This window comes from Manis javanica, chromosome 4, assembly GCF_040802235.1.
Source record: "Manis javanica isolate MJ-LG chromosome 4, MJ_LKY, whole genome shotgun sequence".
NCBI lineage: Eukaryota > Metazoa > Chordata > Mammalia > Pholidota > Manidae > Manis > Manis javanica.
Window position 1 is genome coordinate 181,818,552 of NC_133159.1, and position 13,041 is coordinate 181,831,592.

General features: G+C 64.7%; 2 protein-coding genes across 14 annotated transcripts in view; one reads left to right on the top strand and one right to left on the bottom strand.

Annotated features, from left to right (window-relative positions):
• BAIAP2 (BAR/IMD domain containing adaptor protein 2) overlaps nucleotides 1–7,107 on the top strand; it is a 63,886-nt gene extending 56,779 nt beyond the window's left edge. For 3 of the 4 annotated variants that reach the window (XM_036997019.2, XM_036997020.2, XM_036997022.2), the window contains exon 14: nucleotides 6,383–7,107. In XM_036997019.2, coding sequence (XP_036852914.1) covers nucleotides 6,383–6,452 — 70 coding nt within the window. In that variant the 3' untranslated portion in view covers nucleotides 6,453–7,107. Of the gene's footprint in view, nucleotides 1–495; nucleotides 5,478–6,382 lie in introns of all 4 variants that reach the window. The other variant, XR_012130950.1, reaches the window with a different exon arrangement.
• Nucleotides 7,108–7,728: 621 nt separating this feature from the next.
• Nucleotides 7,729–13,041, bottom strand: part of AATK (apoptosis associated tyrosine kinase) — a 31,642-nt gene continuing 26,329 nt past the window's right edge. For all 10 annotated transcript variants that reach the window (XM_036997300.2, XM_036997305.2, XM_036997302.2 and 7 more), the window contains 4 exons: nucleotides 10,416–12,948; nucleotides 10,173–10,320; nucleotides 9,849–10,028; nucleotides 7,729–8,875 (listed from right to left, as the gene is read on the bottom strand). In XM_036997300.2, coding sequence (XP_036853195.2) covers nucleotides 8,847–8,875; nucleotides 9,849–10,028; nucleotides 10,173–10,320; nucleotides 10,416–12,948 — 2,890 coding nt within the window. In that variant the 3' untranslated portion in view covers nucleotides 7,729–8,846. The remainder of the gene's footprint in view (nucleotides 8,876–9,848; nucleotides 10,029–10,172; nucleotides 10,321–10,415; nucleotides 12,949–13,041) is intronic.

Below are 13,041 nucleotides of genomic sequence, written 5' to 3' on the forward strand. Positions count from 1 at the left end.
GCAGTTCTCTCTGGGGCCCTCTGCGGCCTACTCCATGGGGGCCTGGCTGGACACTGTGGTCTACACTCCAGGTCAGGGCATGTGGGACCTGGGTGCCTGTTCTCTCTGCCCCTCACCCTGCAGCCCCCAGCCCTCTCTGAAGGATGGGGTTCTGAGAGCAGGGTGCCCTGGCCGGAGCCCGGACCCTCTCCAGCCCCTGGCAGCTCCCATCTTGGGCTACACCTGGCTGCAGCTGGAGCCCCCTAGGCCCAGTTCTTCTGTGCCCGCTCTTCATCCCCTTTCAGCCAGGAGGGGACCTGTCTGCCCCTGGGCTGTCTCCCCGGAACTAGCCCGGGCCGGTGTGGGTGGCTGGGGCCTCCTGGCTCCCGGCTGGGCTCGCCCAGACCTGGCCTCGTCCGGGGTGGGCAGCCTGGCTGACACCGACCCTGAGCCGCCGACAGGGCTGCTGTGGGGGAGCTGTGCGGCCTGGCAGCTGTCCTGTGCTTTGTTTCACAGCGGCAGTGGCACGCTGGTGTCCACAGTGTGAGGACGCTGACCATGGGCAGCTGCTGCTCGGAGCCCCCCCCCCACCTGTCTGGTTTCCTCCGCAGCTCTTGTTGGTTTGTTCTTGGGTTATTTTTCTTTCCCACGTGCCCCCCGCCTTCTGGTTGGTGACCCCAGACTCTGCGATCCCCCAGGGTCCATGGTGCTGCCCCGTCTCTGCTCCCTGTGTCAGCGCGCCCCAGCCTGTGTGGCCCGCCAGGCAGCTGGGAGGTGCCCTCACCTCCGCCCAGCTGCTGGGTCATGATACTCTGTCCCCTTCTGAAGGCTCACCGTGAGCCAGGTCTAAAGTTTGAGGAAAAAGAAAAACCCTAAAAAAAAAAAAAAGACGAAAAACAGGAAAAGGACTTTTTTTCCTGAAAAACAAAAAACAGACATGCATGGCCTGCGGTGTGCGTGCTGTCATTTCTGCATCTGACCCCCCAGCGCAGGCTGGTGTCCACGTCGGACGGGAGGGTGCCGGGCTCCGGGGCTCAGGGCCGCACTGAGAGGGGCTCCTGCCGAGCTGGGGGCCTCCTGAGGAAGCTGGCCGCTCCTGTGAGGGAGGCCGTGACCCCTGGCCCTGCCCGGCCCACCAGGCCAGGCTCCCGAGGGCTCCTTCTGCACATTGTTGGACAGTGTACAGAGACCACAGTGTGGCGTCGTTCTTAGCAGGGCATGTGACCTCACACAGCGTGCTGGCGGGGAGGGCCTGGGAGCAGGCGCTGCCCGGCCACACTGGGACATTCCAAAGAGCTCCAGGGACCACCCTCCCTTGACGTGTTCTGAAAATCGTTGCTTTAGCCAGCCTCGTGAGGGGGTCGTGGCCACCCAGCTGCATGGGGCAGGGGCATGTGGCTGGGCCTGGCAAGGCTGGCCCCAGGGAGGGCGGCTTGGGGCAAGTGCCCCAGCCTGCCACCCAGGGGCAAGCAGGCAGTCCCTGCCCCGTCCTCCCTAAATGCTCTTGTCTTTTTGTGTGTCTTGGTGACTTCAGAAAGAGACATGCTGGGCTCAGTGGCTACTGGTATCGCCTCTTCACACCCTGAATCTGGGGAGTGGGTGAGGGCGCGGCCCCGCCCGGCCCTTCCCACGTGGGAGCCCCTGGGGAGCCGTGGGTGCTCCTTTTTCTGATGCGATTTAGCAAAACCCTCCTGCCCACCCTGCCGTGGCCTAGGATGTGGCTGGTAGTGTTTGTGGGAGAAGCAGTTCAAGACAGACCTAGTTTTATATTTAAGCAAAACACAAAGCCAGAACACGGACCTATGTAAAAAGAACCTTCTGTGTTGGTCTAATTTTGCTAAAAGATCTCAAATCCAGGGGATTCCATGCTCAATGGATGAATGTAGATGCAAAACTTGTATGAAGATGTAAAGTGCTGAAAATATTTTTCCCGTTTTCTTTCCCCCCTTTTTTTTAATCTGAGTTGCGCCCTGTACTGCAGTTGTTTGAATAAAAGTTTTATTTATTGCATTGAGTTGGGTGTGGTGCCTCCTTCCAGCCCCCGCATGCATCTGGCATCTGGGCTATGCCACAGCCAGGCCCCTCCCTCGGTGAGCAGACAGGGCGGCCCACCCTGCTCTCCCTGCCCCCTTCTCCCTGGCTGAGAGTGGGGCTGTGCGGGCCTGGTCCTGGGGCACCGTCCTGGAGCGGGAGAGCCAGCTGCTGCCCTGTGGTGGCGGCGCACGCCCGTGCCAGCATGCACCACTGCCAGGCGGCCCCTCCTGCAGCCAGCCTGCACGTGCCCTCCGAGCCCTCGGGCCTCGCCTGTCCCTGCCACCTGCACCAACCAAGCCCTGTGCCCCCTCGCTGCGCGGATGTGGAAGTGGCCAGATTGTGAGTTGCCCCGATTAGTTAGTAAGTCGCCTTGGCTTTCGGTGCTGGCCGGTGTGCGTTCCCAGGGGTTGTGGAATCCTCTGGCGTCAGCCCGTACAGGCGGGGTGTGGCCCGGGGGCCCTCCAGGCTGGTGTCTGCTCTGGGTTCCTAGCCTTGCTTCTCCTGGAATCGCGCCCTGGGCTCTTGGGTTTCCTCCTCCTGCCTGGAAACCTGTGGGTGAGCCCCGCCCTGCGGCCACCGCACCACCCGCTGCTGGGCGCGGGCTGGCCCTGGCCTCTCTCTGCATGTCTCTCCTGCCCCTGCTGGCACTTCGGCCACAGTCAGGGCGAGCCCCACGGTCAGCTGCAAGGCGGCTTTGGGCTCCTTTGGCTGAGTGTCCCGTTGGACCAGCCCTGCCTGGCCTGGCGGCTCCTGCGTCAGTGAGTACCGCAGCCCCTCAGTGGGTCTTGGGGACAGGTCCCGGGTCTGTGCCCGGTGAGTGCCACAGGCCCAACTGGAGCAGGAGCACATGTCTGCCCCACTGGGGACAGGGCGTGGGGTGGTTCTACTGGCCCTCTGCCCCCGCTCACCCCATCCCTGCCCTGACGGGGCACAGGGGCTGCAGCAGGCTGCCCAGAGCACGGGCGGCCCTTGGCCCCCACCTGTGGGTGCCCTTGCTGACCTCTGCCGACCCAGCTCAGTGACGGCCCCTTCCCCTCAGCACTCGGACAGCAGGTACTGACAGCTGGCAGAGGGGAACCTGCCGCTTCAGGCCCCTGTGCCTGGGCCAGGTGGCCCTGTTGCCTGGCTGTGCCCGCCACCAGCCCAGTCAGAGGAGCTCGCCCCCTTGGGGGTGAGAGATGCCATCCTATGAGGGCAGTGGGGCTGCTCCACAGACCCTGGGCTCCCACTCTGCTTTCACTGCCTTTCTGTTTGGGAGCTCTGGTGTGAGTTCTGGAAAGTTCTAGAGACAAATGCTCCTGAAATGGAGGCACAGTAGAGATGCCTTTGGCGCGGGCCACCCTCCTCCCCTGCCTCCAGGTCCTTCCCCTCGCACGGCGCTCTCTGTGAGGCCTTGCCCCCTGCCCTGAGCCCAGCACAGCCCCCATGTCTGCCCCGTGGCTCCGAGCTGGTGGCTGCCCTTGCCCAATACAGGCACTGGAAGGGCCGACGGCTCTGGCGGCCAGCTCCGCCCCTGCCTGGGAACACTTTGTGTAGGGCAGAGCCCAAGGGTGCCGTGAGCACCGGACAAGCCAGGGCTGCGCTCAGCCCCTGGAGTACAGAGCACATGGCTGCCTGGCCCAGCGATTCAGCTGGGGTCAGATGCCACCTGGGTTCAGGGAGGGGCCTGCCCAGTGTTGCCCTGAGCTTATGCTCTGGAACAAGAATGACTCAGTTCCAGAAGAGCCCATGTTCTCAAGTTGTGTGAAACCACTTAGGTTTTAGGTGAGAAAGTTCCGGAGAAAGTGGAAGTCTGTGCAGTGGCTGTTCTTCGCTCCCTCTGGTCTGAAGGCGCCCAAGGAAGGAAGCCACACTTTGTGACCACATGGCTCTTCTCAGAGTTGCTGTTTGTCATTCAAGTAGTAGTAGATTCAGGAACTAATACTAAACAGTTCCCCCAAATCCACAGCGACATATGTGCCGTGAGACTGGGATTGAAGAGGCCGGCTGTGGGGCCCAGCCCTCCTCGGTGCAGGGGGTGTGCAGGGACCCCCCCAGCCTGCATGACCCCTGGGCAGCCCGGCCCTTAGCCTCCTGCCCGCCAGCCTGCCCAGGGAGGGTCCCAGCTCACGCCTCCTGAGCACAGCGGGGACCTCGGGCTTGCTCTACGCCGTGAGTGGGGATCCACTTCCTGCGGAAAAGCACCCCTGCTCAGGAGCTCCTGACGCAGCCTCTTGGCCAGAGGAGCCTGGACCGCTCCCGCTGGAAGCAGCCTCTGCCCCTGGGCTCCCTGTGCCCAGATGCCGGGGTGCCTCCCTCCAGTGGGCTCAGAGCACCGGCTTGGGTCCATCGTGTACAGCCCTGAGGTTGGAGGAAGCCTGGGCCGAGGGCCATCCCCTGCTGTGCAGTGTCCACAGGCTGTGAGACTGCAGGACAGGTCTTATCCTGTTTTGTCCCTCGAGCCTGTTCTTTCACAGAACATTCCAGAGCTGGTAGGTGCCTGAGGGGCCCTGGCCGCTCGTCTGGTGCTGAGGGGTGGGCATGTCCCCCCTAGGGTCTCTAGCCCGGGCTGTGAGGGGCTGCAGAAGGAGTTGCGTGCAAGGTCCCAAGTGCCTGCAGCCCTCGGTCACCTTGTTTCAGGGGAAGACATAAGGAAAAAACGGGTCGGAGGCCAGGTGCCCTCTCGGAAGACCTTCCTGGCCCTGCAGCCCTAGTCCAGCCCTGGCTGAGTGCCATTTTGCCACAAACCCTTTCTGATGGTCATTTGCATGTGGGGGCAGTGTAAGGTGCTTGCTGCCCAAACCCGCTGTGCCATCTGCCCCGCTCTGGTCTGCCAGGAGCATCCTTTGGGGCTCAGGGTCTCCACTCCTTCCTCTGCTCCGTCCCTAACTCTAGGTGGACAAATGTGCCCTATTCCCAGTCCCCTGGGTGTCCTGCCTGACTCTGGTTGGGGGCGGCCAAGGAACGAGGCCTAGAGTCAGAACTGGAGTCTAGTCGCTGACCAAGTGACTGGCCCAACCGTGGGCTGGGCTGCCCTGAGCCCCCATCCCAGGGACAAACGTCACTGGTCACACAGGACCTGGCCTTGGAAAGCCCAGTGGCCCCTGCCCAAGGCCGTCGCAGCTGAAGCTTGTCTGCACAGATCCGAGTGGAAAAGAAGCCCAGCGCGGCGAGCTCGAGCCCCAGGCGGGGCCCGAAGCGGCCTTTCATCCAGAGGCTGTAAGGCGCCCGCCCAGACGCCAGCCTGTGCTGCCGGGCTCCCGAGTGCCACCCTGGAGACACAGGAGCCACGCACTGACTGGCCGGCCTCCTCGCACAGCTCCTCGTGTGAAAACAGTCCAAAGAGTCTCCATTTTTAGACACCACCCAATGCTCAGGAAAACCCAGCGAGGCACCTGCCCTGCACGCACTCCTCCTGAGCCCTGATGCAGCGCCGCCCTCCCGTGACACCAGCCCTGATGGGCCCCAGGCGACTCCCGCCCCAGGTAACAGCTCCAGAGCCGAGCTCTTCGCTGGATGCAGCCCTGTCCATGCCACGCCCACCGCGTCCACGTTCCATCTGTGCTGTCACCCCAGGCTGGGGCTGCCTGCCGTTCCCTGGCCTGCTGTCCTGTGCTGTTCTGCCCAGGCAGGGCCTCCAAGGAGGAGAGGCTGCCACAAGGACAGGCCGGATGCCAGCCCACGCTGTGCTCATCTTGTCCCATCTCAGCCTCTTGTCTGCAAGTCCATCTATCTGTCAGCTATGGGTGGCCTCTGGCACACAGGTGCGGGTGTGGCTCCCCTGGGGTGCCAGGGGGCTGAGCCTCACTGAAGAGGTGGGTGGCTCCTCTGCCAAGGGGCCTCAGGCACCCACCCCTGCAGGCCCTGTTGCTGCCAGTGTGCGTGTACCTCGTGTCTGTCGTGTCAGCGTGGGGCAAGCCAAGGCCCTGTGTCTTGTGTCTGGCCATTATCTGGGATGTGTGGGGCTGCTAAACTGTGTCTCTGTGTGTCCACAGATGTGTGCCCGCCAGTATGCTCTGCTCCTGCTTTGGGGCAGATGGCAGGTGGGCTCCTTGGCCTGGGGCGGCTCATGGACTTGGATATGGGCCCGTTTGGGACCACCTGGAGTCACTGAGAAAGAACTGGCTCCAGCCCCAAGGAAGATGGGGAGGGTGATGGGGCCCCTGCCCACACCCACCTATCTGCCTGGAGGGCTGACCCTTGGAGGTGGGGGCACATTGGGGGCCCGTGCTCATCCACACCCAGAAATCGGCTCCCCCCAGCATCTCTGCAGCCTGAGGCTCTGAGCTGGGAGGGTCAGGCTGCCCCGGGGCTGTGCCTGGCAGAGGGCAGGTGGTGGTCAAAATACCCCTTTCCTCTGTCCTAAAATTGCTTTTCTGCCCTCTTCTAGGAATCCCTTCACCAGCGTCCAGCTGAAGCCGACAGTGACCAACGACAGGTCTGCCCCCCTCCTCAGCTGATGGCCCTCTGCGCCTGCTGCCCCCTGGGCCCCTCCACGCCGACCCCTACATGTCACCTCTTGTATTACGATCTACATGGTTCCCACGTAGAAAACTTTCTCTTCCTTGTAAGCCCTTCACCTGCCTGGCTGTCTCTTTGCCCCGCTTCCATCTAGCCTGGGCTGTTCCAGCGGGGAGGGCACGGGCTGTGGCCAAGGAGAGCAAGGGGCTGGGCCGTGGGGCCAGCCTCCTGCAGCAAGCTTCAGCTTATGTGGGCCACAGAGCCCCCGGGTGCATGTCAGGACAAGCTGGGAGAAGAACCCAGCTCCCATGCTGCTCACAGCTCCTGTGTCCAGTCAGTGAAAGAAAGGTCACCTTTCTGTGACCTGTCCAGCTGAGGGGGTGGGACTAGCCTGCCACCTTTCTTTGCAAGAGGAATTTTTTATGAGCACGTGACTTCGCAGTCGGCCTCCACTACTGCTCTGATAACCACCCACACTCCCCTGGCGTTCGGGGGGCCCCCACAGCCCAGCTCTTCCTACCCAAGCTCCTCCCCAGCTCTCCTCCCTGACCCCGGGTGGGCAGCTGGTGGTGCGGCCTGCATCTTCCGGCTGTGCGCCATCCAGGGTCCTGCCTGCTACCGTACTTCTGCTGAAATACAAGATTTGGAAACGTGTATCATCGGGTCCATGCTGTTTGGTGTTTTAGCTGAAATACAGTTTCGGGCAGAGCGTGTGCCTCCCAGGGGCCCCAAGCTGCCTGAAGCCTGCCCACGCTCCAGGACAAGGAACACAGGGGCCGGGGTGCCCGTGTGGGGGTGGGGACGAGGACCCAGAGCAGATGATTGGGGAGGGGAAGCACAGAAGCCTGGACTCCTCGGCCCACCCCCGTCCCCCCAAACCCCCAACCGCTGCCCCTGTGCCAGGGACAGGCATAGCCCCCTGGAAAGGCAGGGGGAGAGTGTCCTGGGGGGTCTGTGGGCCCCTTCCTCATCCTTACCCAGGCAGGGCCAGCTGTGGGGCAGGAAGAGCGGGCTGCAGAGGTCAGTTCCTCCCTACTCTGGGAAGACCCCCACCTGGGTACCATGGGGGCACAGGCCACTGTCCCCCACCAAGGCATGCCGAGGACACCTGGCGGGGAAGCAGCCACCTCCCTGCTAAGCACCCCGACAGTGATCAGGAAGGGCCCACTGTGACCCCTACCCAGAGCTGGCAGCTGGGTCCCCACCCCAGCCCATGCCCTCTCCTGCCCAGGGCCTTATCTGCAGACCCAAAAGAAAACACAAGCTTAGCATGAAGGCTTTTTTTTTTCTTAGCTTGATTTCTCTTTAAAAAAAAAAAAGGAACAGGAAAATCATTGCACCAGCATCCTAAGCCTCAAACTAATAAAAAACAAGACACAAACCTAAAACAAGCACCCCCACACACCGGAGAGCAGCAATGTCCTTTCTGTCTCTTTGGCAGCAGTAACTTAAATCATCGCATTTCCATTCATGTGGACACCAGCCATTAAAAAAATACTCCCCGTGCTGCCCTGCCCCCCAGCCTTTTCCCAGCTCCAGCCCTCCCCACTGTCCTATCCTGGGGGCAGGAGCCTGCCCTCCCTTGGCAGCTGGGCCAGGCTGGGCAGTGCCCTGCAGAGGGGAGCTGCCTGCGCCAGCCAGCTGAGGGCCCCTCTAGAACCGGGCCAAGGTGGCAGGGGTGTGGCCCAGAAGCCCCTCATCTTGTGGGCTCCCCAGCTTGGCCCATCAGCCTGGGCTCTAGCGGTGGGACCCAGATGGGAGGCAGCCGAGACCAGTGGGGAAGAGGGTTCACAGATCCGGCTGAGTCAGTGAGGGGGGAGTAAGAGCCAGACTTGGGGTGAGGAGAGCAGGGAGCCAGGGGCACACAAGCTGGGGTCCTCTTCCTACACTGAGCAACCCCAGACCCAGACGGAAAGGATGAAAGGGGCCGGGGAAGGCCGTCCCAGTGGGCCTGGGCCCACTCTCACTGGGGTGGGCATCCTGCAGTGCACCACAGGAGCCAGTGCATTGGGTGTGCCAGGATCCCCCAGCCAAGAGGCCCCCTCACCTCGGAAGGCAAGCAGTCCAACAGTGGGGGTCCAGAGTGGAGGGGCAGCTGTGGGGTGCGGGCAGCCTGGGGCTGCAGGGCATCCCTGCGGGCCAGCAGCAAACCCAATGTCCAGGGCAGATTCTGCCCCCAGGGCAGCACGGGGCTGGTGCGCATGGCCACTCCACCGTCCAGGGCTGGAGAGGGGCCTCGTTCCAGCCTGTGCCTCCAAAGGGCTGTGTGAGGCTCCACGGGCCTGGAAGCCGCTGCTGACTGCGGCCAGGACCGAGGTCCCAGCTCTGAGTCGCCGTCCTCACGCTGCCTGGGGCAGGACCAGCGGAGGCTCCCAGGTGGGGCCAATTGGGCCTCACGCCTCTTTACAGCTGCCCCCTGCACCTGGCAATGAGGAAGCACCACATGAGATGCCAGGGGTACAGGAGCTCCTCTGGGGACAGAACCTCCACAGAACCGCCACCTGACCCGGAGCCACCGAGTAGCTGGGGCTGCAGCCCTCAGGCCCCCGGCTGTGGCAGCTCTGCCTTCTAGGCAGGCATTGGGCCCGTTTCCCTTCCCAGCGCACCACCAGGGCCCAGGCCAACAGGCTTGGCGAACGCCCTCTGAGCCCTCCTTGGACAGCCAGGGAGACTGAACACTGAATGCTGGGCTGGCCAGGGCCGCACACTTGCTTCCAGATGGCTTGCCTGCAGAGGTCCTGTAAGGGTGGGTGTTGGGTACCAGGGAGAGGCCCACGGTCCTTCCTTGGAGGCTGGAGCTACAGGCCAAGGCCAGCGGGGCAGCCCTGGGTCTGCTAAGATGCCCAAGTAGGGCTGCCCTGGGCACCCAGCCACCACCACTCATGCCTCTGGTGACAGCCATCAGAGGATATGTGCAGGTCCCAGTTGGAGGCCTGGGGGGCAGGGGGGCCACACAGGTGAGGTTGGCCAAAGGGGCTCAGAAGGTTCTGGTGAGAGAAGGCTGCTGGTTTTGGGGGGCTAACTCCAGGAAGAGAGTGGGGCGGAGGTGCTCAGTGTCTGGCCTGATGCCTCCAGAGGAGGGAGAAGAGGGAGAGGCCTGAGGGCCAGTGTCCAGGCTATGCCCTGGCCCAGGGAGGTCCCAGGTCGGCTGTGTCTGGAACACTGCATCTCCCCAGAAGGCAGGGAGGCGCACCACGCACCAAAGTGGCGGGGATAGACCTGCCCGGCTGTGATCCACCCTCTTCAAACCTCAGTTTCCCCGTCTGAAAACTGAGCTTGCTTTCAGAAGACAGAAAATGGGCACAGGGCCTCTGCACCCAGCAGGTGCCCTCCTGGCCGGCGTCTTCACCGTCCCGACCCGGTGTTCCCTCCCGCCGGCCTCGACGCAGCCTCACCTCCCACGTGCCTGGCTTCCGAGTCGGAGACGTGCGTGATGGAGAAGCGGGAGCCTGGAGCGGGTGACACTGTGAAGCGCGAGGAGCCCCGCGCGGCCGGCTCGGGGGACGCGGCAGGCGCCGGAGGGCCGGGCTCCGAGGCGGGCGTTGGCGCGAAGCTGTCATCCCACCCGAAACCTCCTGCGAGCCGGCAGCGCGGTCACTGGCGTCCGAGGCCCCGGGGCGGCCCCGCCCTCCCACTACCTTCAGCCCCGCCCACCCACCGGCTCCACGGGCCGAGGCCACGCCCACCCCGCGCCGCCACAGGCCCCGCCCCTAGCTCACCCTCTCCCGCCGCGGAGCCGTCGCGGGGGCGGTCAGCCGGTCTTGGGCGGCCGGGGGCGCTGGGGGAGCCCGGGCTGCTGGCCAGGAACAGTGGGGGCGAGTCCTTGACGCTGAGGAAGGGCTCCCCGGGCTCCCGGGCGGGGCTTTCCTGGAGGGTCAGAGCAGTACTCAGCAGCGGCCCCTCCCTCCTTCCCGTCCTTTGGGGGCCCCCCACCCGCGGGAGAACCCCGGGCAGCCGCCCACCTGGTCAAAGAGGTAGACGGTGACGTCGTCGAAGAAAGACACGGCTTTCTTCTTGCGCTCCAAGTCCTCGCAGAAGGCATCGGACAGCGGGCTGGGCATCTTGAGCAGGCTGCGCAGGTGGCGCGCGCTCTGGCTCTCGGCCACCACCACGGGCACGGGCGGCGCCTCCTCCTCACTGTCCTCGCCCGGCTCCTGGACGCTGTAGCAGCGGAGCTCCTCGTCCGACTCATCGCTGTCCTCGCTGCCGTCCTCCTCTTCCAGCCGGCCCTCCAGGGCAGTGGGGAGCCCCGGCGGGGCTGGGAGGAGTGGGGCTCTGGGGGCGCCTGTGCCCCCCGTCCGTTCCTGCAGGGCCGACCCAGGCAGCAGTTCCGGGGCCTCCTGGAGCTCCAAGAGGCAGCTCTCTGAGCTCCGTGGGACTGGGGTCAGCAGGAACATCTTGGAGCGCCCAGGGCTGGGCATGGGTGACACCTGGGCTGGGCCTTGGGACCAGGGAGGGCAGGCACGCGGCTCTGGGCAGTAGTCCCCCAGCAGCGGGTGTGGCAGTGGCGCCTCCACAGCCCCAGGCTCAGGGAAGGACCGTGTGGCCTGCAGCCCGCAGCTCTGAGAGCACACTGGGTCCTGCTCTGGCCCAGGGCCCGGGACCACTCCCTGCTTCTCCTCGGGGCACGCGGTGGGCTCGGGCTCCATATCCAGGTCCGAGAAGTAGGCCGAGTCGCGGTAGGGGTTTTTCTCACAGAGGCCGCCCGGGGAGGTGCAGAGCCGAGTCTCGGGCCCCAGGCTCTCCTCCTCTGGGGCCCCGGGGTCACTCGGCTCGTGTGCGTCCTTGAGCACAAACTCAGGAGACTCATAGTTCTCTGTGTCATAGCCGCTGTCCAGGGCTCGGGGCTGCCCACTGGGAGGGCCGGCAGCCAACAGGTTGAAAACCTCACAGCCATCGCCGGCTGAGTGCGGGACGTCCAGCGAGTCCAGGGAACTGGGGGTGCCCACCTGCTTCTGCTGGGATGGGAGGGCTGGCGTCACATCAGGCACCTTGGACTCCCAACCACTGGTAGCCAAGTCCGTGAAGCCACTGCAAGGGGCCTCCGCCGTGTCCCCATCCTTGCTTGCTGGTGTCTCCAGGGCCTGGGTTGGCTTGGTGGCAGTCGACCTGCTGCCAGTGGGCGTGGCTGGCAGGACAGAGGGGGCACTGGCCTCTTCAGCGGGAAGAGGGGCTCCCTCCTGGGATGGAGATGGGATGGAGGGAAGGGGCAGCTGGAGTCCAGCAGAGCCCTCGGCCTCTTCAGCAAGCCTGGGCTCTGCCTGGGGGCTGTCACCCCCACTTACAGCTGCCTCTGTCCGGGGCAATACGACCAGGCAGGTGGCGGATGGCAGGCTCTCAGCAGGACACAGCTGGGGGAGGCCAGGGCAGCGGCCTGGCTCTTGGCCAGAGGAGGCTCCCTTTGCTCCAAGGAGAGGCTCTCTGGGATCCTCTGGGGCCAGGGGGTGGCTCGCCTCGGGGGCTGCCCGCAGGGTGCACTCTAGGCCAGGACAGCAGCCCGCGTCCTGGGGCCCCCGTGCCCCATCACCACCGTCATTGGCAGACATGTCGGAGCTCCAGTGCCTGTGCTGGGTGGCCTTGCGCACCTCAGCCTCCCCATGTGCCTCCCTGCCCAGACACAGGGGGGCCCCACAGCTCCCGGAGGACATGCCCAACTGGTCCTCCAGGAAAGGTGAGCAGAAGGTGGCCCCATCCCAGTCAGTGTCCTCTGTTGCAGGCTCCACCAGCAGGGCTCCCAGCGAGGGTGAGCTTGGCAGGCCCAGCAGGTCCTGAGCGTGGCTTCTGGACGGGTAGTAGTCGCAGTGACCCCAGGGACCGGGACCTTCAGCATGTGACGTGTGGCCCAGCAGGGGCTCCATGGCCAGCGAGGGGGCCAGGCTGCCATCAGAGTCGTCATCGTGGTCACTGCCATTGTTGAGGCACGGGGCCAGGGCATGGGGGCTGGGGGTGCAGCCAGCACAGTCGGGGTCGTGGCCAGCGGTGGGGGTGGGCTCCTCTAGGCGGATGAAGTACTCGCTGCCCACCGAGGGGCTGTGCGCGCTCAGCACGGGCACCACGCCAGGGGGCGCGCTGTCGGGGCCGCAGAGCTCCGGCCGGCGCACCTCGTGGCCCGGGCTCAGCGCGCCCCCCGGCGGCAGGAACGCTTCGGCGCCGCAGCCCGCCTCCCACTTGTACTCGAAATTCAGGCCGTGGCTGGTCTCGGTCACGGTCAGCACGTCGTCGCCGTCTGCGTGGAAGCCGTCACCCGCGAACTGCTCCAGCAGCGGGAAGGAAGACACGGCGGCGAGCTCACCGGCGCCCCCCAGTGCCAGGCCTCCTGCTCCTGGCCGGGGACCCGCACCGCCCCTGCCCGGCCGCAGAGAGCGCCAACGCCGCTCAAACTCCTCCTCCGCCTCGGTGGTGCCTTTGGCGCACAAGTAAGACAGCAGCAGGTGCACCTCCTCGGCTGTGGGCCGCTGCTCCGGCTGCAGCCAGCAGAACTGCATAACCTCGTACCTGCAGGGAGGGGAGCCAGGGTCAGCCCCGCGGGCCATGCCAGTCTCCCCCTGGCACCACCCAGGCAGGACCCCAAGCCTTGCAGGAGTGAGC